This window comes from Uloborus diversus, chromosome 5, assembly GCF_026930045.1.
Source record: "Uloborus diversus isolate 005 chromosome 5, Udiv.v.3.1, whole genome shotgun sequence".
Taxonomy (NCBI): Eukaryota; Metazoa; Arthropoda; class Arachnida; order Araneae; family Uloboridae; genus Uloborus; species Uloborus diversus.
In genome coordinates, this window is record NC_072735.1 from 56,709,317 (window position 1) to 56,732,616 (window position 23,300).

At 33.9% G+C, this 23,300-nt stretch overlaps 1 protein-coding gene across 1 annotated transcript in view; it reads right to left on the bottom strand.

Moving 5' to 3' along the window:
* Positions 1-8,413: 8,413 nt before the first annotated feature.
* Positions 8,414-23,300, bottom strand: part of LOC129221987 (homeobox protein SIX6-like) — a 39,495-nt gene continuing 24,608 nt past the window's right edge. The window contains exon 2 of the mRNA XM_054856396.1: positions 8,414-10,607. Within this exon, the coding sequence (XP_054712371.1) occupies positions 10,166-10,607 (442 nt within the window). The 3' untranslated portion in view covers positions 8,414-10,165. The remainder of the gene's footprint in view (positions 10,608-23,300) is intronic.

The window sequence follows — 23,300 nt, forward strand, 5'->3', positions numbered from 1 at the left end:
TTAACTTTAAACGCGTTTTTCTCAAAACGTTAAATTTCGGATTGTGTGCATCATATTAAAAACAATTATTGTTCTATTGCTCTGAAATTTTGTGTACATATTTAGTGGGACCTATTCTAGGACTTATACATCAATTTAAGTAAAAGTAGTTGAAAAATAATTTTTAAATAAAGTTTTTATATCAAAATTCTGATTTTTATTAAAATTTTAATATTTATAGCTATTAAAAATATTTACCACTTTATGAGCTAAAACAAAGGTGTATATCATCTTATTGTGACACTTAGGTGCAATTTAACACCCTTTTGGGAAATATAAGTCCATTATTTACTTCAAAACCATGCGCGGAGCGAAATGCTCACTTTTCACGATTTCGAGGAAGGTCATATAAAATTTGCATCATAGTCTTAATTATTTTGAATGAAAATCCAATTTGAAGGTACTACATCATACATTCATATGTGTATTTGCAGTCATAAAAAAATCAGCTTTGTAAAATGTTTCCTTAATAAGATAAAATTTTTTGAAAATATAGCCCTTTTCGCATGCTCGTAACACACGAAAAGTCCTAAGACCCCTCAAAGAAAAAGTGGACTTCCAAATTAATTTTTTCCTGATAGTGATATGTACAGTAAAATAAGAAAGAAACAAAACTCATTCCAAGGAATTTCTTTAAGATCTTGGATGTTGACTTGCTCCCTTGAAAATTCTTGCACATCAATGAAGGAGCATTGAAATTTATTCTTAATTGCTAAGAAACTCCTGAAAATATTGGCTTTGGCTGTCAACCTATTGAAAATTCTTCGATATCAAACAGCAAGCACTGCACTCCATATTTAATTGCTGAGAACCTAAGTGAAATCTCAGTTTTTGCTCCTGTCCACTTGAAAATCCTTGGACATCAATCAAAGAGCAGTGAAACTCAGCACGTGTGGGAGTAAAACAGTGGCGTATGCAGACAACCCATTCCCATTTGGGGAGCTGAGTTTCGAAATTCGCCTGAAAATTTTTCGAAATGAAAATTCTGAAACCGCAATATTTATTTAAAATATTTTAGACGATCTTCTGATACTGGAGGGGCTTCGGGCCATGTTCCTCGAAAATTCTTTAAGACTGTAGCTCTGCAAATGAAATTATGGACGAACTTCGGCAATGCTCGAGAAATGAAAGGATCGGGGAACCTCGACGCAAGACATTTTTCAAATTTAAACTTTTAAAAATGTAACCACAGGCTATCTTTGGTGTCTTTAGGAAAATGAAGGGGAATTCAAATCTCTCCCCCGCCAAGCAATTTTTCTAGAAATTGAAGCATAGAAAGAGCAATTTGTTACTCTTTGGGGTTAGCAGGAAGTTTTTTTGAAGTTAAAATTTTAAAAAATAGATTATAGATCACCTTTGGCAACGTTAGAGGAAGGAATACAGTTCCAGAGATCAATCCTATATTTTTTCGAAATCAAAGTTCCAAAAACACAGTTTTAGACTATGTTAGCTGTGGAGGAGCAGGAGAGGGCGGGTGTGAGTCTCTACTCCGAATGTTTTTGGGAAATGAAGACCTAAAACGCCATTATGGACTCTTCATGACATTGGGCAAAGGGATGAGGTTCTGTACTCTCCCCCAGAATTTTTTTCGGAATTCGAGTTTCTATAAATATAATTTTTAATCTACCTTTGGTACGGATGGAGCCACCATTCGGAGACTCTCTCCCTCCCTATGTCATGGCTACCTGCCTAATTTCCTTCTTGTATTTCCTTTTTTCTTCCTCTTAATTTTATCTCTTTATATATACGCTTTGTTTTTACTTCCGAAAAATTTTTCTTATTGTGTGTTTTCACAAAGAAGGAAAAATAAATTATTTTTATATACATTTTTAAAAAGCTTTTTGACCCCGTAGGTTACAACTTTATCAGTCCACACCCTGAGTACGCCACTGGTGTAAAAGGCACCCAACCAACTTCTTCTAAAAATTGTATATTAAGCAACTAAGCAAATATATAAAAATTTCTTGAAGCTAAATTTTAAACAATACGTTTTTACCATCAGTTGCATTTTCATTTGTAAAGAAAATCGTCAAGTTAAGTAGTATCTATAGCAAAATTTTAAATAGCTTTCAAAATGACTTTTTAACCTGTTTGAATTAATCTGTAATCTACCATTGCAAATGCTTTCTTTTTACTGAGAAATACAAGCAATACACAGAAAAAGAATTCCCAGTGAAATAAAACACATGGGACCATTTATATTTATAAAGTTTTGGAATAATTTGCTTATCAAATACTTAGCATAAGTTTTCATGTTTAATTGATTTAGTTTTTTTGCCACTGACAGGCAAAATGGCCCATCGTTCCTAAAGTTCACTAAATTGTAAATATCATGTTGCAATCAATACATAACTTATTTGCCAATAAAATAGCTAAACAGTTAATGAATTATTTTCTTAATATAGATTGAAGCTATACCTCATGAATATAAGGAATAAAGCAAACAATTACCCGAGTATTAATACCAGGGCTTGATTTCTCAAAATAAGTGCGGGAGCCCAACAGTCTTCCGAACTAATTTTCACCTGTAAATAGCCAGGATTCCATCTAATAAGTAAAAATTCACGACGAACAAACTCTCATGAACCTTCATGAAAGTCAAGACCTGAGTATTACACAAATTATTAGGGAATGCCTAAAACATGGTGCGCATTCATGAAGTTTTCCAAATGGAGTGCAGCGGGTATTACACCTGTTGAATCCAGCTCGGTAATACATTTACTGTCCGTTTACTGAAAAAAAAAGTTTCTATTTCATCTAGTACTGAAGACAGCGGACTCACCCTTAAAGCCATAAACCGTTGTGTAACATGTATAGCTCATATATGCATGCATAATACATCCAGATTACTATTCATACCATATGTAAGTGTTTGGCAATAGCTCATCACATGATTATCGTAGTCAGTGCATAATCTATATTATGCAAGAGAACTTGGACTGATAACGCCTCAGCACAAGGTGCGGAATCGGACGATATGACTACCTTGATTTACAAGCAGGAATTTCTACGTTGAAACTAATCGCACCTATGGCATCTTCTAGGCACCTATTTGTTAAATTACAATTGACTGTGTAATGTAGTTCATTTGGTCTGGTGGGCATGATAGTACGAAAGGCGAGAATGACTATAAGATATGAAAATTGAGTTTGGAGAAATACGTCACATTTGTTGAACAGACTTTAACGTTTAATGTTCTCTGTACAATTTCAGATATATATGCAGATCAAACATATATTTTCAATGATGGTTTGATCTTCATCTCTCGAGTTTTACAGTGATACAACAAGAAGTTCCGTCCAGAACTAAACGAGCCTACTTTCCCGTTTACCAACATCGTGTCTCTAGCTCCTGATCAATATTTTCTTATCAAAAAAAAAAATGCATAAATAAAACAAAAGAAATTGTTTGTTGCTTTTACTTTTTGGGTAAAAATAAAGCACTTCTGGTTTTATTTCTCCCCCGTTGCTAAAAAATTAAAGAAAAAATATTACTTTAGAAATAAATAACTAAACAATAAAATGAACTCCTAAATAATAAACCTTCTTGAAAAATTAAATAGTCTGTACATCGCTTTCTTTCTGTTTCAAAATAAAGCACTACGAATTTTCTTTTATTTCTATTTCACAAAAATAGGAAAAACAAATTAAAACTTTAAAAGGAAAATAAAAGCAAATCTTCTCAACAATCATTATTTGCTAGTAAAAACCGGAGCTTCGGAGTAGGAGTCGGAGTTAAGGATTCGGAGCTGGACTAAAAAGTTGCAGGAAAAGGAGTGGGGTAAATGAGTCGGAGCAGGATGTAGAAGGTTTTCAAATTCAAAAACCAGGGTCGGTCATTTTCTCTCTGAATCTATTTCTGCAAAGGGTGGGAGTCAGAGTCGGAGTTGAACTGATTTTGAGGTACAGGAGTCGGATTCGTAGTCAAAGGCCCTAAAATTCATAAATCGGGGTTGGACTCCGCAATCCAGGTAAAAATATTTGCTCTTGGAATTCATTTCATTTTGATTCAGTCATTTTATCTGTGATATGTGTCAATGTTTTTTCCTATTTTTTGAGACTAAGAACATATCTAGAATCTGCAATTTTCCCAAGAGTTTCGTTTCTACTCTCGTATGCGTCAACGATTAAAAAAATTTAATTGTTCAAAAAATAAACTTTAAATAGCTAAATAAACAAAAAAATAATATTATCTCTACATCTTCTTCATCAAGAACTACTTCCAACAAAGCTCTAACAAAGTTCCAACAAAGGATCTATGTTTGCCTTAAATTTCCCTGTAGACAATGTTAAGTTTTTTCAACTGTTCGAAATCGAAAGAAAAATTGTTCAAATAAAAACGTGAAATGTAGGAGTTAGGTGTCCAAGCAGAGATCTTTTGAACAAAAAAAAAGTTTGTTCAAATTTGACTATTCACTCAAATGTTTATGGGGGGGGGGGCGTACTGAGCGACGGGACACGCATTCTATCCATCTCAAAACCCAACTTTTAATTTTTTAATTTTCCAATATTTAGTTGATTATTTTATTTATTTTTGACTTTTTTTTCCCCATTTTTAACGATTTCTTTGGGATGCACTTAAACTTTCTCTCGTGCTTTTTTTTCCTCTTTACCTTTTACGGGAAAGCATGCTAAAATGGATTTGCGTTCAGTGAACTTTGAATACAAAATATCATATATTTATTCCTGAAACTACACGTCTAAGGTTTTCTTAATTCTTTTTAAAGTTTTATCTCATAACTTGGCGGCCAAAATCAACTACTATTCACAAACTGATATTGATTTAGACTGAATGAACAGTGGCATTGATGAGACAACTGCCTATGGCCACACGGTTTGAGAGGCGCAGTATTAGTCGGAACATGATCTGCAACACAATGATCGTTTTTAGATTCATGTTCCATGAAAGTAATTCATAAGGAAGGACAGCCTAATGTATAGAAAAATATCACTAAAAAAAGCTCAATAAATAATTAAATAAATAAATAAAATATTGAAAACTGAAATATTTGAAAGTCAGGATAGAATCTTATATAAATAAAATTTGAGCTTATGTATCTATGTATGAACCTATGTATCTATGTCCATGTTACTTCTCCCGAGCGCCAGTGAACTGACCATCGAACCAGGTATCGATAGATTCGTAATTTCCCGTCTTTATGTTTGGCTTTTTAACATAATTTTCCAATAATAATTAACGGAGGTATCAATTAATAACTAATAACTATGACACTTAGATTTCGACACAAAATCCCTATTTTTCGAAGGCTTTCCTCCATTCAACTTATTATTCAGTGCTTCATCTCAACTGTACGTATCAATGCTTTTATTAAAATTTGTAGCGTGTGAAGAAAATCATTAAATAAAAGATCTGTTGCAATTTTTTTTTCTCGAATATGAACAAATAAAATTCTGACTTTTGTTTTAAAGGTTTATCCTGTAATCGACATATTTAAAATGTTTCCTTTTTGGTTATTTTTCTGCAATCATCTGCCGCAAAATGTTACTGTTTTTTTTTCTTTTTTTTTTCTGTTTAAGCTTGATTGTTGAACACGCATCACTTGACATAACTTTTATTTTCAAGGTAGAATGTGCAAAGCCGAGTGACTCAACTAGTTTTAATAATAATATTTGAAATCCTAATATAAATAATATCCAATGATCGAGTAACCCGCGTGTTTCAACAATGAAACTCTCGCCACTTCATGATAATTTGACACTATGTTTAACATGCAGGGAAAGGCTTTATTGCGACAAGGATGAACTTGATCCGATAACTTAACTGTTTTACTGGTAAGACTGTAATTTCAGGGGAATGAAGAAAAGAAAAAAATGGTCAACAATGAGCGCTACCTACTGGAGTTTCGGGTTCATCCACTGGAAGTTAGGGTTCCAATTTCAACTATCAAAATATCACCAAACAGGCAATGCCTTCGTTCAAATGTAGAAGCAATTTTCACCCGTCATACCTCGACGAGCGACTTTCTAGTTTTATAATAAAATTGGAAAATATGTATGCAAAAATTTCTAAATATATTTTCTCTCCGACAAATGAAAGGGGAATCCCTTTTATTTTTCCTTAATCTCTCAATGACTTATAACCATTTATTAATATTACAAGCTTTATACTTCTTGAAAAAGCTATTGCTAAAAATATTTCAATATAATCCCTAATAATATTATACAGTAAACAATTATGCGTAGTAAATACCATTGTGCACATTCCACAACCCTCTAGTAATGCAGTTAATACAAAATAAATTTACGCCACACTTTCAGCTTGAAGCACGTTGCAGACATTCGGATTAACTGAGCGTTGAATGAGATTGTGGCGTACGTGAAGCAAGTGAGCAATGCATGCAGAATTCGTGGTGAACAATTAAAGGTCTTAGCGGGTTTTAATCATTGAGAAGAGTTAAAATGGAAGGATTGAAGACTTTCATTCATGAAATGCAGATCCCAAGTCACGCGATAGATTTTTATGCGAATCATTGGAAGAAATATTGTGTCTTTCTCTAGTCTCACGCAAAATGCGTCAACCATTCGTCTTTGTTGAGTCACGTGACTTGGGGTCTTTGAGTTATCTTCTGCTAGATCAGTGATTGTACTTGCTCCCTCCATTAAATGATTCCTGCTCTAACGTTTTGGACCATGGACCTTTGGTATGCTAGCCCAGTGCCAACACAAAGCCAAAGGACCTCATAGCTCGGGGGCAAAGTTGGATTATAAGCTCTGGAATTCAACGACCCTACTTGACGGTTGTCTAGCGACGAAGCTATCGTGAAGAAACTAAGGAGATTTTGCGTACAACATAATGAAGAGGTGGAAATATGTTTGAATGAATGATAAAAGTAGTTCTTAATATCACCGACAGAGGGGGCTTTTAAAAAAAAATGTGCGTCACGAGACGCTCGGCAGAAGTGATAACTTACATAGGATTAAATTATTATCATTATTTAATCCTATGAAAGTAACAATTGGTTTATGGTAGCTATAATAAGCAACAAATTTTTTGCATTGTATGTTATTTACAAATCTTGCGAAGACTGCAATCAAATACAGTTCTGTGACTTGTAGTGGCTTCTTCTGGCTTGTTAATCATTTGTAATTGTAATTTGGATTGTAGAAACGATACTAAATTTTTAGCTCGATCAGAAACAAAATTAACATTATAATATCCGGTTAAAATCAAATGAATTGTATAATAATCTTCATTAACTAAAGCAGAACCTTCTTGTGTATAATTTAAAAGCTGTTTATGTATAAATTGAATAATGCTTGAAATACTTAAATGACGCGTCGTTTCTAAATATTTCGTTTATCAGAAAAAACACTCACACTTACGAAACATTTTAGATTTTACTCTGTGATGAACAAATTAAATGTTTATTTATTATTTTTGTTTTCTCGGCCGTCCCCAACCCCCGCGTTGCGGAGTATACGGGAATGAAGTTCGTTTAAAATATTTACACCTTATCACAGTTCAAAACCCTAAATAAAGCGAGATATTTTTAGTATAACTAATCACAAAAATGTTTTTGTTTTGAAAATAAATTTAAATATTTTCAAAACAAAAACTGTTTTGAATATATATTGTTTACAATGTTATTGGTATTATATTGTATTATTAACCTCACCTTTCGTTAGGAGATTGCGTTGTGTTGCGACGATCATCCATCTTCTGTTACTTTCATTACTTTTTCTACTATCACTTAACGCTTAAAGCTGATCCAAAGAGGAAAGAAACAAAATTTCCCCGACCATGCGCGCTTCTGTCGTATGCGCGAACGAAAGGAATTCCAGACGAGAGTTGCGCCGTTACGCACGTTATGTCACAAATCGGTTTACCTTCACATAAGAAGTTATCACTTCAAAAATATATTACTTTCCGATCGTCAAACCTCGATTCATATGATTTTCAGCTTTGAAGGCATTTGAAACATCTCCTAAATTGTGATAATTCTTGAACTTTGCATGATCTTAAATAGAACATATCACGACATGTTTGCAGTATTTCCCAGAGCATACTGCAGACAAATGTAGAGCATCATGCTATTTCACGATTCCAGAGGCAGACGAAAATGATAGCCATATTGTTAAACATGCTCTGATGAAAGATTTGTTTCACAACCATTGTAAATGTATTGCATATGTGAAACTTATAAAATGCGCATTCTGGTGGCGAAATTTTGAACTTTTTTTTTTCGCTCAAGCAAATTCCCATCCTTCATTATTACACAAAATTTCGTTCGCAATAGTTTCGGCGCTAGACGACTTTAAAGTAGGTAGTAGGGTCGTTTAATTTTGTTACGGGTTTTCTCAATTATACATAAAGAACAATAATTAAGTACATAACAAATGAAGTGTAATTTTTTTTTATTCCATCAATCCATCCAAAACATGACAACCATAAATCATCATATTTTACATATAAACTAAGATATATATATGTACATAACAAGAAGAGCCTTTCATACACAGAATCAAGCAATCGCAACAAGTTCAGAATTTTGTACATTTTACATCAATATGCTTTCAAACACGTCAGTCAATGTAATGTTGAAAGTTAACATCATCCTCCAAGTTCTTTCATTCCAGAAAAACGTCTTTCTCTTTGTTTTGCACGTCTTAGGATATGGTTTACATCCGAAGTAAAAATTATGGATTTGAATAGCAGCTACAGATTACAGAAATTCAAAATGTTTAGTAACCATTTTTTCAACTTTTGTTTGTTATAATTTTATTTTCTTTACTATAATAAATATTATGTTCGGAAAGTGGTAAAAAACGAGGGTGAGGGAGCGTTCTCAGGACATTACGATTGCACAATTTCATTGCCGATTTTTTTCTTTTTTTACATTGATAAAAACAAAACATAATAATATTTTAAAGACCTAAATATAGCGACTGAAACATTAATTGAAAGTATTCGGGAATATTTCACAGGAAACTTTTCAATTAGAATTACAAAATTTATTTCCATGAAATTTAAAAAAAAAATCTTTTAGAGTATTCTTAACAAAATTCAAACAGCAAAGAGAATGAAGTTTACATTGTGATTTGCTACGATTTAGGTAAAGTTACAGTGCTTCATAAAACCTTTATCTGTCTTAATATTCTCTTCAAAAAAAAAAATTTCTACTAAACATGGAAACAAAAAGGAAATTGATGCAGTTATAACTGTTTGAATTTGACGTAATCAAAAAGAAAGGCGTAAGATTATTGCATATTTTAAATCTCCTCTCATACAAGCAAAAATATATAAACAATACTGACGACATACCATGAATTAATTGCACAGATAATTTCATATACTTGGAAAGACCAAATAGCTCCTATAAGTTCATCTTATCACTAACTGACAACGACACTCCAGCATTCAAATTCTTTGAATATATTTCTTAATATGCGTCATTTTGGACTTGCCTTAAAAAAATTAAAATAATAATATATATATATAAATCATGGTACTATCTTGAAATGTATTTTACTTTTCAATTAGTAAACTGGTAATGCTTAGCAATAAAGTATTGTTTTTTTTAGCGCTGCAATATTAAGCACAAGTATCGATTTTACAAACTAGAGAGAACTTGTAATGCTTAGCTATAAAGTTTTTTTTTTTTTTTTTTTTTTTTTTTGAGCGCTGTAATATTAAGCACAAGCACCTATCTGCTCAATAGAAGTGTAAAATCTGGGGGTTGTATTTTGTTTTTAACTTAAATTAAATGTTATGGGTTTATAAATGATTTACAAAAGCGTAAGGAAAAAAAAACTATTACATAAATTCAAAAGAGCAATGCGAGTTTTTTCTACCGAAAATAAGCAAATTAGATTGAAAAAAAATAATTAATGTATAGCACATTTAAATTAACCTCCAATCTACTGTTAAACATTAAAATTCAGATATATTTTAGGAATAAGTTACTTCCTAAATTTAGAGGAAATTAAACCATGCTTTGCTTTTGCATGTGCAAAAGAAAATGATTCAGCATAATTCTTTAAGAAGCTTTTTTTGTCCTTTTTGCTTTCACATACGACACGATAGATCTGGATTTATTTTATTTTTATTTATTCGCTTACTTCTTGATCAATTCGATAGAGCAAAAGTCTAATTTTGAAAGTTCAAATCAAGCCCTCTGATGCCTGTCCCTGTGCAAAATTGATGCCAAAGGATCTTGTCTGTAGCTATGTTGACTCAAATTGAGACTTTGACGTTGTTCTTGGTGGTGGTTATGGTGGGATGAGGTGTGGTGGCTGTGGTGGTGCCTCGGGGACGGAGTCCGGCTGGAGTCCGAGGTGGTGGATACGGGTGCCGGACTCAGGCATCGCGGGGATCCGGGTGAGCTGCAGCAGACGTCATCGAAGGAGCCCTCGTCGAAGCTGCCGTTGGTATTCTCGCCGTCGTCTGTGGTTTCTCCGGGGCCCCGGGGGTGGTCCGAGGATGAGGAGGAGAGTCTGTGGAGGGGGCCCTCCCGCTGGGCCCCGTGGTGAGAGGTGGGGGCTCCTCGCTGCGAGGAGGCGCCCGAATGATGCGACATCTGCTGCTGTTGCATCTGTTGCTGAAGCAATCTGGAAGAGAAAAAAAATGATGTCATTATATCGGTTTTTATGACCTTCTATTTAATGAAACATATCTACGAAGTTAGATCGCAAATGTGTTTGAAACGAAGTCATAAGGGGGGGGGGGGGTGGACTCCAAATGAGCACTCAAAATTACTTAAGGGGAGTCGGTCTGTGCCCTGTACTGTTAAATGTCTGAACTTTATGTGCCTTTTTCTCAAAAATTTTTATCGATACAAATGGCAACTTAAAATTTTCATGGTTTTCAAGAGATATCTAAGAATCAACCGAAGTGAAATTTCAAGGCAATTCTGTTTATTTTATAATTTGTTAAATGTTAACCAATAGTTACTTTTTAAATGTAAAAAGATAGTTTTTGACCTTGTTCAAGAAAAAATGTGAGTCATAAAGTAAAAACTTCATTTCTGTATAATTATGAACATATAAATAAAATGTGGTGAAAATTTGAAAATAATATGTAAAGTAGTTCTTTAGAAAAAGGAATATGATTTTTTGAAATTGACTTCTTGAGAAAATAGTGTTTGAAAGTATAAAATGGCACGTACATTTTAATGCATTCATCCCCCATTATTATTTAAAATGAGTCACTTTTTATCTACATAGAAACATGAATTCGGTATCGGTATCGCTTGAAAGCTCTTGATTTTGAGTAGTTTAAACGTATAAAAACTGAAAAACATTTTTTAAAGATTATAGAGTAGAAACTACCATTAAAGGTTTTTTATACAAAATATCATTTTTCGAGATTCAGTTTTTCAACCTTACTTGAACTTCTGCCCTTTTGCAATTTGAAATGCTATTTTAAAAACATCGACTTGGCTTTTTAAACGTTTAATTTTAAAATTCTGTACAAGGGAGAAAAAAAGCGATTTTGAATTGAGAACTTAAAACAGTTTTAATTTAAAAAGCTGCTATCCCAAAAATTGAGAGTCCGATGTCTAAAAATTAAAATTAGCAGGTTCACCTTTTTAAACTCCAAAAATGACAAACCAATGAAGAAGTAATCACTAAAAGAAACATTGTAAACGCCTCCTGGAAACTTATGTTTTTCTGGCATAGTACCATTTACCTCCCAGGAACAGAATAAATATATTTGGTTTTAGAGAAAATATGTTTGACACATGCTGAAAAAATGTATGTTTAAATGTATGTAAAAATATTAATAGATTTAGAAAGCTGGATCATTTTTTAAATGATAAAAATTGCTATTGCTTTCTGTAACTTGACTTTTTCGTTACCGTTACCATATTGAGTTAAGTCGCACCTATTCTCATTTCACATGTCCTATTTAAACTGCCCCCGTAGGAAGTGGAAATCTTTGGAGTAATGGTTTCAATTTTACGGGGGGGGGGGATTAAGAAGGGCAATTCAACTTTGCGGCAAAAGTAGAGATGTCTTCCTGGAAAATTTTCAGTTTTACGTCGAGTGTCATTCGATGTGCGGGTAGAAAAGCTTACGGCAAGAACAAATAATGTATATCAAACTTGTATGTAACTTTGCTCTTTTTCAAAAGAACTACTCGAAAATTGTATAATCGGAAATCGTATAATTCGGAGAAAGGTGTCCGCATTCTTCGAAACAAAGACCGAAAATGTCTTTGAAAAGAAGTTATAAGGGGCGGGGGACGAAACTCCAAATGAGAACTCAATTACTTAAGGAGGTTCGGTACCCTATAATTTTAAATTTCTAAAGTTTATGTTCCTTTTTCTTAAATTTGCTAGTTGCCGGTGCGTTTGTTTTTTATTTTCGAAATTTAACCCCATTTATCAGTACTTTGAAAATATTAATACTTTTGTCTGGTATTTAAGAAAACAAAGAAAATAAGATGAGTTACAGTCCACTAGCGCAGCCAGAAAAATCTTCTGGAAGGGGGGAGGGTGATTAAAAATACCTTCTGACTTTTTTTTTTGATAAAAACAGCCCTATTATATGCATAAACTACAGCAAGGGCGCCCATATAGGAGGGCAAGGGGGCTCGGGCCTCCCCTTAGAAACTAGAATTTCCTTGCTTTTAGTACTTTTTCTTTGCAAAAATGTAAAAACATTTCTTCTCCAGCCATTAATGAATAAGTTATTAAAAATGTTAATTTTTAATGAATCTAATCTGTCCTGAAATCGGTTTCCATGGGGAAAATATCCTGCTACACCATGGTTAAAATATCTGAGCACCCCTTGCAATTTTGTATATGGGCGCCCTTGAACTACAGTATTAGAATTTGCATTTACGATACAACTAATGACTCTGGCTGTTTTCACCCCCACCCACTTCGCTGCGTTACTGTTACAGTTTTTAATCGTAAATATTCCAGTATATAAATGGTTAACAACTGGAAATGCTCAAACTCGTAGCAACAAAAACTTTTTTCAATGCTTTTTTTTTCTTTTTTAAGAGAGATCTTCACTTCTGTTGCAAGAGATATCAGTCATGCAATAGCTAATTTCGATTTCATAAACCAAACAATCTCTCATATCTTTGATTGCATTGTTATCTATAGGTAAGAATACCTACCCGCTACACTATCATCAAGCAACATTTATCCATTTACAAAAAAACTGCAAATGATGTTTAACTTAACGCCAAAAACGAATTTGCATAAGATAAACCCTCACGCATGTCACCCTAAAGGTGTTTTCACAGATCATATGCTTGCCTTTACTGATAGCTTAGCTGCAAAGAATCGATCCTTGCCTGACAATAGCCTCTCAAAGTCAATAACTACGAACAGGTACAAATGTGCACATTTAGCTTATCGAATCCATTGTAACCTCAGTGATCGCACAGTCTGTTACACGAGTTGTCACAAAAAATCGCAACATGTCAAAAAGTTTTCTCCACGAAAAAGAGCTTCGGTCGTGATAATGCAAACACAATGATTCTCATTTTAAACAGAGTGAAAATAAAACGACTGTTCTTTGTGTACTTTGCATCGATAAGGCAGCAGAGGCCCCCTTATCCATTGTGTGTGACAATCGTTTAAACAGCTCGATAAGTTGCGTGCGTGTACCTGACAAAATAAAAATCAAAGAAAAGATTTGTTTCATTCAACTCATAGTGAAACGTGTGATATTTTGTTTAACATTTATCATTTCTGCTTATGTTTCGTGCAGTGACAAAAGTGTTTGCCTCGAACAACTATCATTTTGCTAAAATTTCAAAACTGTCTGCATTGTGAGCCCTTACTGTTTGATTTATTTCAGTTACTTGAGCTATGATTTTATATACAAAGTGTTAGACAAAGGAATAACATCTGCTGTTGGGATCTAATTGGGCCTACCCCTGTAAAATACGTTTCACTGAAAATTCGTCCGAAATTCCTACTCAGAAACTTCTGTTTGCATTGTATAGTGACGTAGCAAGACATTTTTCGTGCATGTGTGGTGGGGGCATTTCTTTACCTTCTTATTTTTATTTTCTTATATATATATATATATATATATATATATATTTTTTTTTTTTTTTTTTGACCAGTGCTCGGGTAAAAAAAATAGTGAGTAACTTTTGCGAACATGTTTTTTTTTTTTTTAAGAAAAATTTTACAAGACATTAGATAAATTAATTGTAAGATTTTTACTATGACTTCCTTGTAACGATATTTAAAGGTGAAGGTAAGAAGTCATTGCAGTTATCACTGACGAGTAAACAAATTTTAATGTAAATCACAGAAACTTATGAAACGTGATTAGAAAATTGGCACAAAAAAGTTTATTGCATAATTTTTTCAATAAAGAAATTTTTTGAGCAGGTAGGTTAAAATCTCCGAGGATTCCCGACCCCCTTTCCTCCCAAGATTGTAAATTCTGGTGGCGCTAGTGTTTCATATTATAAATACATGACATGGCAGGCTTATCAAAGAAATAACGCAACAGGGAACAGGAGTTTCATAAGCTTTAACTGCACAAGAACTGCAACCATGTATGTCAAAATAAGTTTCCAATGTCAATTATTAGTATATCTAATGAAATCTGAAAAGTTAGTTGAATTAGATGTTGAATTAGTAATATTTATTTACAACAACAATTATTTAGATCACAGTTTCGAGTTTATTTTACCATTTCGTATTATAAAGCGAAAGAAGTAGGTAGCCTATTTATATTTCTCACTTTTAACAACTTCAAAACCCAAATGATGGAAACAACTCACGAGCAAACTTCTTTAATTAGATAAGTTTTTTTTTCACTGCAAACTATGTATTGGACTAAATTCTGTTTAAAAACATCAGATTTTCTGATGGTGAACTTTTGACATCCCTAAAGAAAAAATGCATAATGTTCAATGATCAACTTCAGGAAACTTCCTCTAATATCAAACTGTTGAGTTTAATGAGAAAATATGATAATTACAATCAGCAGCAACCACCAAGCTCAACGTCATGATAGCAGCAGGAGGTTGTTTGTTTGACATTGCATTTCAAAATGCCTCAGCTTCTCGGGAAGTATATATTTGGGAGCTTATTTCAGGTTTTATGCTGCTTAATACCCATCAAGTCACCTGCCATTCGTAGAATCTATTTTACCTATAAACCTCGTTTTAGTTCATGGTATTCAAGTGGAAGGAATGCTGTCCAATGAACTTCTGTCGTCAAATCACGTGCTTATCAATTTTCCACAGTGGAGCGAAATGATTGCATTTATAATCAAAACATGTTCAAACTTAAACTTGTCATTTAACTCTGCGAAGTCTAACATTTCGAAATTAGCATCATAGTTCATTTCTGCAAATAACAATCAAACAATGTACCACTTTCATATTTGTTATGTCTCAATCGAGGTCCACACTGCCGTGGAAACGTAAACAGCAGTATTTGCAAATTTTTAATTTTTCTGCATTTTTGTCATCTAAATTAATTTAGCATTATTAAACATGCTCGCTTATTTGACTTCCGCTGAAACGAAAATACGAAAAACCAAACTTCAAAAATTCAGTTTTTAGTGGGAAATTCAAAAAGCGTTTCTTCAACTATCCAAAACCCTCATTTCTGCAGATACTGCGCTTTAACTTTCCACAGTAGTACATGCTGATTATTAATATTTTTATCAATTATCCGTGAGTGAAAGGGATACTTTCTAATCGCTGATGTGATTCATGTAAAAATGCAGCAATTTCTAAAACGCGACATGATGACTACATTTAATAGCAGAACATTTTCAGGATTAAAACTTCGACATTACAATTTTCTACCGAATGACTAGTGACGAATTCACAGGTTTGGTCGCCTGCCGGGATGAATTTTTAGGAACCACATAAAAATGAACAAAAATACTTAAAATATTTTGCAACATTTTAAATTTGCCAGCAAATGACTATAAGAGAAATTTGTTCGGCCTTTACATTCCCCAAGTTGAGTTTTATTTCCACTAAGTTTTCCAAATATGCAGAAATAAAGCAATGGATAGCACGTTCTTTGCAACTCCAGAATCTAACCATATAAACACTAACTATATCCGTTCAAAAAGGACTTATGTTTTAAATAGTTTCTGATTTGAAACTTTTATTCCACTTCTCAGCTCATTCCTCAAGTTTCGAAATTAATAACACTTCACAGTTTCTCCAACGGCTATCGTTTCTCCAATGATTATCTACACAGTAAATCCCATTTTAATGTATGATCTTCAAATGGAAAACATGCTGTCCAATAAACGTCTGATGTCCAATTAAGTGTATCAATTTACCATTTAGCCACGGTGGCAACATTTATGGTCAGAATATCTTCCAGTTTATCGCAGCTACATTTGTTTGCACATGGCAGTTTCTCCAATAACTATGGTTTTGTCTATCCTCCCATAAAATCTATTTAACTATAGATCAAATTTTAGTTTATTATCTTCAAGTGGAAACTATACTGTCCAATAAACGTCTGGTATCCAATCAAGTGTATCAGTTTACCATTGAGTCACGGTGGCAACATTTTTGATCAGAACATCATTCAGTTTGATTAGTTTCCTGTTTATTCCAATGCAAATTGACACTCTATGCATGAAAACACATTTCAAAAGTTCCCTCGAAGAGGAAAATATTTCACCGTGCAATCTGCCAATCATTTGCGAAATGAAGAATCTTGCTTACCTTCTCATAAAAGATCATATTTATTTGTAAATCGCGTTTTAATTCATGATCTTCAAGTGGAAAACATGCTGTCCAATAAACTTCTGATGTCCCATCACGTGTATATCAATTTACCAATGAGGCACGATGGCAACATTTATGATCAGAACATCATCCAGTTTGAAACTTTGATTACAGTTTCCTGTTTATCCCAATGCAAATTAGCACTCTATTCATGAAAACACATTTCAAAAGTTTCCTCGGAGAGGAAAATATTTCACCGAGCAATCTGCCAATCATTTGCGAAATGAAGAATCTTGTTTACCGATAAACTTCATACCCAAAATGCGATCTTAATTGCCCAGAGCGAGAGGTATGCTTGCCAATGCACTGTACCCGTCACGGCATCCAGCTATCGATTTCTTAACGAGCCACGAGGGATTTCTCGTGGTCTTACGAGCATCGTAATCATCGTATCAGGAGCGATGACGTCACGTAGGACTTTGATGAGAGTTTGCGGCTCAACCTAATTTGTGTAACCTATACGTGATTGAAAGGGATGATCACCCTGCGATTTTGAAAATTCCTGCATTGGCATGCTAAGTAGATTGTGAATGTAATTACCGCGCTGGTTTGCGAGTCTGCTGAATTGGAGTAATTTAAATTGAAGTTTTCCGTCAGAGTTTGCCTGAGAGGCGTTTCGAATATGAATTTTAGTTATTGCTGTTTCCCCTCCAGAGTTTTCGGATGGAAGGGATAATTTCTTAGGTTTCCTCAAGTTTGCTTTCATTAGCTGTAACAATGTCAAAGTAAGACTGGAATTATTTGAAACTGAACCATGATTCCTTGCCGATTGCTATGGAATTTTCGGCAGTAAATAAATTCTTTCTCTTTCTTTTATGAATATTTTAACAGCCAGAAATACCTTCTGATTTTTTTTTTGATCAAAAATACCTTCTGAAGGGAATTTTTTTAAAGTCGAAGCAGCGCTTTCATATGCATAAACTACTGTATTAGAATTTGCATTTATACTGGCTCTGACGGGGGATTTCATCCCCAAACCTCCCCCCCCTCACAGCACCACTGAATTGTGTTACAAATAAAACAAAGAGAATCATCAAAAATCATTGCACTTTATGTCAAATAATAATAAAGATTATTTTGAAATTCTTTAAAAATTTGCTACAGCACGAGGATAGAAAAGCAGTAAATTTTTATACGGTAAAAAGGAACATTGGCGATGATGAATTTTAAAAACATAAAACTAATTCTTTCACTCTATTTTCCGAAATACATATTAAGTCCAAAAATTTCGAAGTGACTTTCGAAATATTCTTCTTATTAGGTTTGCAGTTTTTGGTTTCAAAAAATCACTGATTGTCGGTTATACTGCCATGGGCAAAGGAACAACAGCATATGCGGAAATGAGTTCTTGAGACATTTGAAGAAACGCGATTTGGATTCAATACTAACAATAGCAAAATGGTGTAATTAGACTATTTCATCACTTTTTTTTCAGTGGAAACCGATTAAGCAAGCTTGTACAGTAAAGCTAACGTACAATAGATGACAAAAATGCAAAATAATGAAGAATGAAAAATTTGCATTTACTGCCCATGACAGCATATCTCTTTATGTAATAATATTTTACTAATTACAATATCATAATATTTACCAGGGGATACACATCCAATAGTGTCTTAAACACGCACATCAGGAAAATGGTCACTGAAAGTTGGATAAAAAGGTGCATCAGTGCAGCAGTGCCGGACAATGCACTGCTGCTGAGAACCGTTCTTAACGGATAAAGGAGTTTTTTGCAATCAAAGTTAGTAAAACGGAAAATAGAATTCATATTATATGAAATTATTATTAATACAGTGAAACCTGTGTAAGTTGACCACTTGCGGGGCACTACTTTAGAGGTCGACTTAAGCAGGTGGTCAAATTATAGAGGTAAATTATGTTAGACAGGACTAACTATGTACCTGAGAAAAGCAGTGTCAACTTAGACAGGTGGTCCACTTACAAGGGTGATCAACTTTACAGGTAAACTAAAGTCTTACCACTGAGAAATCTACACTGTTAAAACTACAGGTTGCGTTTGGCACCTTTCAGTGGTGAAACGCTTGTTCACCAGTGACACCCGATAGAGAGCCGAAATTGCACCCTTAGCAAGGGTGAAAAACTGGCTCCCTTCACCCAACGTGCACCGTAGGTGAAAGATGGTACTCTAGGTGAGAAAAATGGCACCTTTATTGCTTCCTAGAGAGATTCCTCCCCCCCCCCCCGTGTTGTTTGCGTTTTTTAATACAATTGTGTTTTATTTATTTTGATTTATATATACGAAGGCATTTGATCACATTTCAAGTTTCGAACATAGTTTAGAAGTGTTCATGACTTTAATTTGTCTGTTCGTGCACTAACTTTATTCACACTTGGATTGCTCAGTAATGAATATGTTGTTGACAACTTTTACTGCATGATCCGTACTGAAAATGAATAGGGAAGGTAGTTATCAATCATTTGTCGGAACAACCAGAAATATTAGGTAACATTAGATTAGAATCATGGGAAAATAAAAGCGTTCATAAACGTTTAAAATTTTAATCGAGCGTAACATATCAATACTTAGTATAAGATTCGATATTTGAGTATCCTTATGCGTACAAGATAAATACTGATTTAAAAGCCCTTCTTTCCAATGTCAAGTTTTCCGTCAGATTAAAAATAAAAACGAGTAGATAACTACATTCGCTTCATGCAATAACGCCTAAGAAAGATACGTTAACCAAAACACGATGTGAAACTCATGAGTCAAACGCTGAGTGAGAAAGATTTCTTTTCAGGCGGTTCCCCCCCCCCCCCCCCCTGCCTTTGCTGCTTTGTTCGTTTCCACTACATAGTTATTTCATTTGAGAAGAAATAGATATTGGTATATTGGCTACTCACGTCGATGCATTTTTATTCCGGAATTAGCAATTCAATTATCAGCTGATTTAAACGTTTTTATTTTTAATGTTGTTGTTGTTCAAGATAGTGCTGATAGATAGTTTTAGATAACAGTTTTGCAGGACATAAATAGCAAGATATTAAATATTTAATAAGGTAAACGGAACAATAAGCAGTTGTCAACATACTTTAAACACTTTAAATATGTTCGAAAGCTCTAAGTGCTACAATATGATCAAATGCCTTTACTTACGCGATATTTCGAAGATTAATCCACGAAAGTTTCAGTTTTGTACTTCATTCAATGTGAAAGCAAATTTCGTTGCAACTTCCTTCGTTTGCCATTCAAACTGAAGTTGTCGTTGGACGATTAGTCAGAGCGCATGCGCAATGAGTCGCTCTCCTATTGAATCACTTTTGTTAACGTCGTTCACCCACTGAGTAACCAAAAGCACCTTGACGACACTTCCTAGCCTCCGTTTCACCCCGCGGCACTGTTTTTTCACCCTAGGGTGCAATTCCTTACCCCTGTGGCACTCCTGGTTTTAGCAGTGTAGGCTCTGTCAAAATCACTTGAAAATTGGCGATCTATCTTTGAAAGAAAGGTTTTGAGAAAGTATCTGGGTTTACTAAACGTCAACGGGATATGTAGGCATACGTAATTCTGAGCTGTAAGAGCTGTATATAGAAGCAGATATTATCAACTACGTATATTAGAATAAACTGCCTCGAATTTTCTAGACATATCTGTCAAATGAATCCTTCTTCCTAACATGTTTTTTATTTCAAACCGATTGCTACCCGTATCAGAGGCAGTCCCAGGGTGGCTTGGCTGTGTTAACGAGAATGTTAATTAAAATTTTAAAGCTGACAATAGGAGAGTTGAGCAGAAGGAGGTTCTAGAGAAGTCATTGGTCCATAAAGAGCGGTCGAATCATTGAAGATAAAATACCAATATTTATTATCTGTATCTCTTTTTTAAAAAAAGCTGAAAAACCTCAAAACTATTGCTATGAGCTATGGAAAAGAGAGCTGGTTATAGAGGATTATTTGTTTACTAAAAGGAATTCCTAAGATAACCTTGGCAGAAAATGCTGTTTCATAATGGGGTGGTTTTCTTCAGTCAAAAATACTACTTTTAGTCATTGAAATCGATATAATGAGCAAAAAAAAAAAATACATGGATCCAGAAAATACTTTCATTTTCCCCAACAGTTTTTTTTTTAATTAATTTTTTTTAATGTCCGATTTTTCAAACAAGGCGTGGTCTTTGTGACGTCACAAATGATGCAATTTGGCGCATCTTTCTACTACGTTTTTCCACGTTATGATAATCAAGCAGCGAATTAAAATTGCGCTCTACGCTTGCTATCAACCATATCGTTGCCAATACATACGTGAGTAAAGATGCGAATTAAATATTTTGTTCTGTGAATGGCAACAATGAATGGCATTTCATCATTTGTGATGTCACACGGCAGAACAGAAGTGTAAACAATAAAAGCGCACCGATTTAAGTAATTTTTTAAGAACATTAAACTTAAGTAAATTATTTAAAAAATGGTCAAATCCTATATTTTTAAGCATGCTCTTTCAGAAAAAAATACTTTTAAAATTTTGGAAACGACCCCATTACACTAGTTTCATGCACTTGTTATCAAGGAGAGTTTATAAACAATTCGTCACTTAAACCTTTTCAATTTCAGCTAGCTTTAGAGGGAGGAAGTGATCAAATTTTTTACAATGTCCTTGTATTTTCACATGCTAGTTATATCACCAATTCCAATCTACTTTAGAAACTACAGAGTATCCCAAAAGTCCGTGACACATTTTAAAATTCAGAAGAAAGCAACAAATTGTCGTATGCGGTTCGCGGCATAATACCTCATAGGTTCAAGAATTCTATGACGTCATTAGAAAAGGGAGAAAAGAAACATTGTAAAACGAAATCGCTGTATCGTCGCAATTAGTATAAAACAAGTGTCATGTGATGTGTTCAATCATTGTATTAAGCAGAAAACTGTGTGAACCGTTTGAAGAAATGGGATGAACTTGAGTACCGTTCGGATGGGTTCGAGCAACACACGGTGCATAGATTGAACTCTGGTAATGAAAGGTATTGCTTTCTGGTTATAAAATGATTAAAAAGCTCACATGCGGTTTGTTTATTTTTTACTATGACGATACAGCAATTACATATATTCATATAAATACACTTCTCTCTCTCTCTCTCTCTCTCTTTTTTGGTTCTTTTTTTCTTTTTCTAACGATGTCATAAAAAATTCTTTACCCTTTGACGTGTTATGGTGCAAACCGTGTAACGATAACATTGTTTTCAATAAAAGTTTTAAATCAGTCAAGGACTTTTCGGACAACCTGTATATTCAACGAATTAATTTCATGAAATGCGCATACGTTATTCAGCACAGTCTTTAAAAAAAATGTAGAACTTTTATCCTGCGTGCATTTAAACTTTACTGCTGGTTTATCTGTGTTTTTCATTCAAAAAATGATCACTAAGGTTTTTAATTTGTTTCTACACACTTATATGCAATTATGGTCATTAATATTTTTTAAGAAAAAGGAAAGAAAAGAAACGAAAAAGAAACATTTTTCATGTTGCGGGCGTAACACGTACAAATCATTATTTTTCAAACATAAAAATGTTTTTCGAAAGTAGATACTTCACATTATGATACATGATGGTTCCTTTATTCGAATACGTAACAATTAAAAGCCAAATTTTAAAATTCCGAGAATTAAGAACAAATATATGCGGGAAAATTTTCACTCCCGTTTAGGCCTCCTCACAGAAGGCAACTTAGTTGAATTTAAGGAAGGCCACCTGGGGGAGGGGGAGGGGGGGGGCATGGCGCAGACTGCGCCATTGAAATTTTGTATGGGCTGTTTTGAGCGGTATTTTTCCTTTTTTGGGAGGGGGATTGTTGTTTTTAGGGGGGTCTCCTCAATAATTAGAGAGGGTGCGCCCTTGCTCTTAGGGGAGAGGGAGCACTCCTGCTGAATTAACTTTTGAACTGAAAGTCATTGTTAGAAAAGTAAAGTAATCCCCCGACTGCCCTTCACACAACAATCAACACACCAGGCACATGTGCCGCTATCATTATCATCCCGATGAGTTGAATCAACTTTTAAGTTGATTCAACTCCTCGGGACAGTGCCAAGAGTTCGCGTTACACAAGAGTAAACTAGTTGAGTCAACTCGGTTCAGTTTTAACAGCGCTGGTGAAGCAGCTGCTCGAATAAATTTGGCTTATTAGTAGAAAAGTTGATTCAACTAATTTTCATCGTGTGAAGTAGACCTTAGTTTATACGACTTCTAAAAATCTCTATATTTTATCTGTTGATATTATCATTGAAAAAAATAATTCTAAATTTGTTTGTCTAAATAATAAACAAATAATCGTGAATTTTAAGGGTTCCATTTGACACATAGTTTTAACTCTTTTAGTTCTCTTTTGATTGATTTTATACAATAAAAAGGTGTTAAAATAATATAATGGAAAAATATGCGTCAATCGCTATTCTTAAAATCACATCACAATAGCGGATATGCAAAATTTAAACTAAACGTTTGTTTATATAAATAAAGTAAAAGATTACGTGAAGAAAAAAAAATTACACATTTTTATTATGTATTTTCCTTTATTGGCCCGATTATTTTTTGA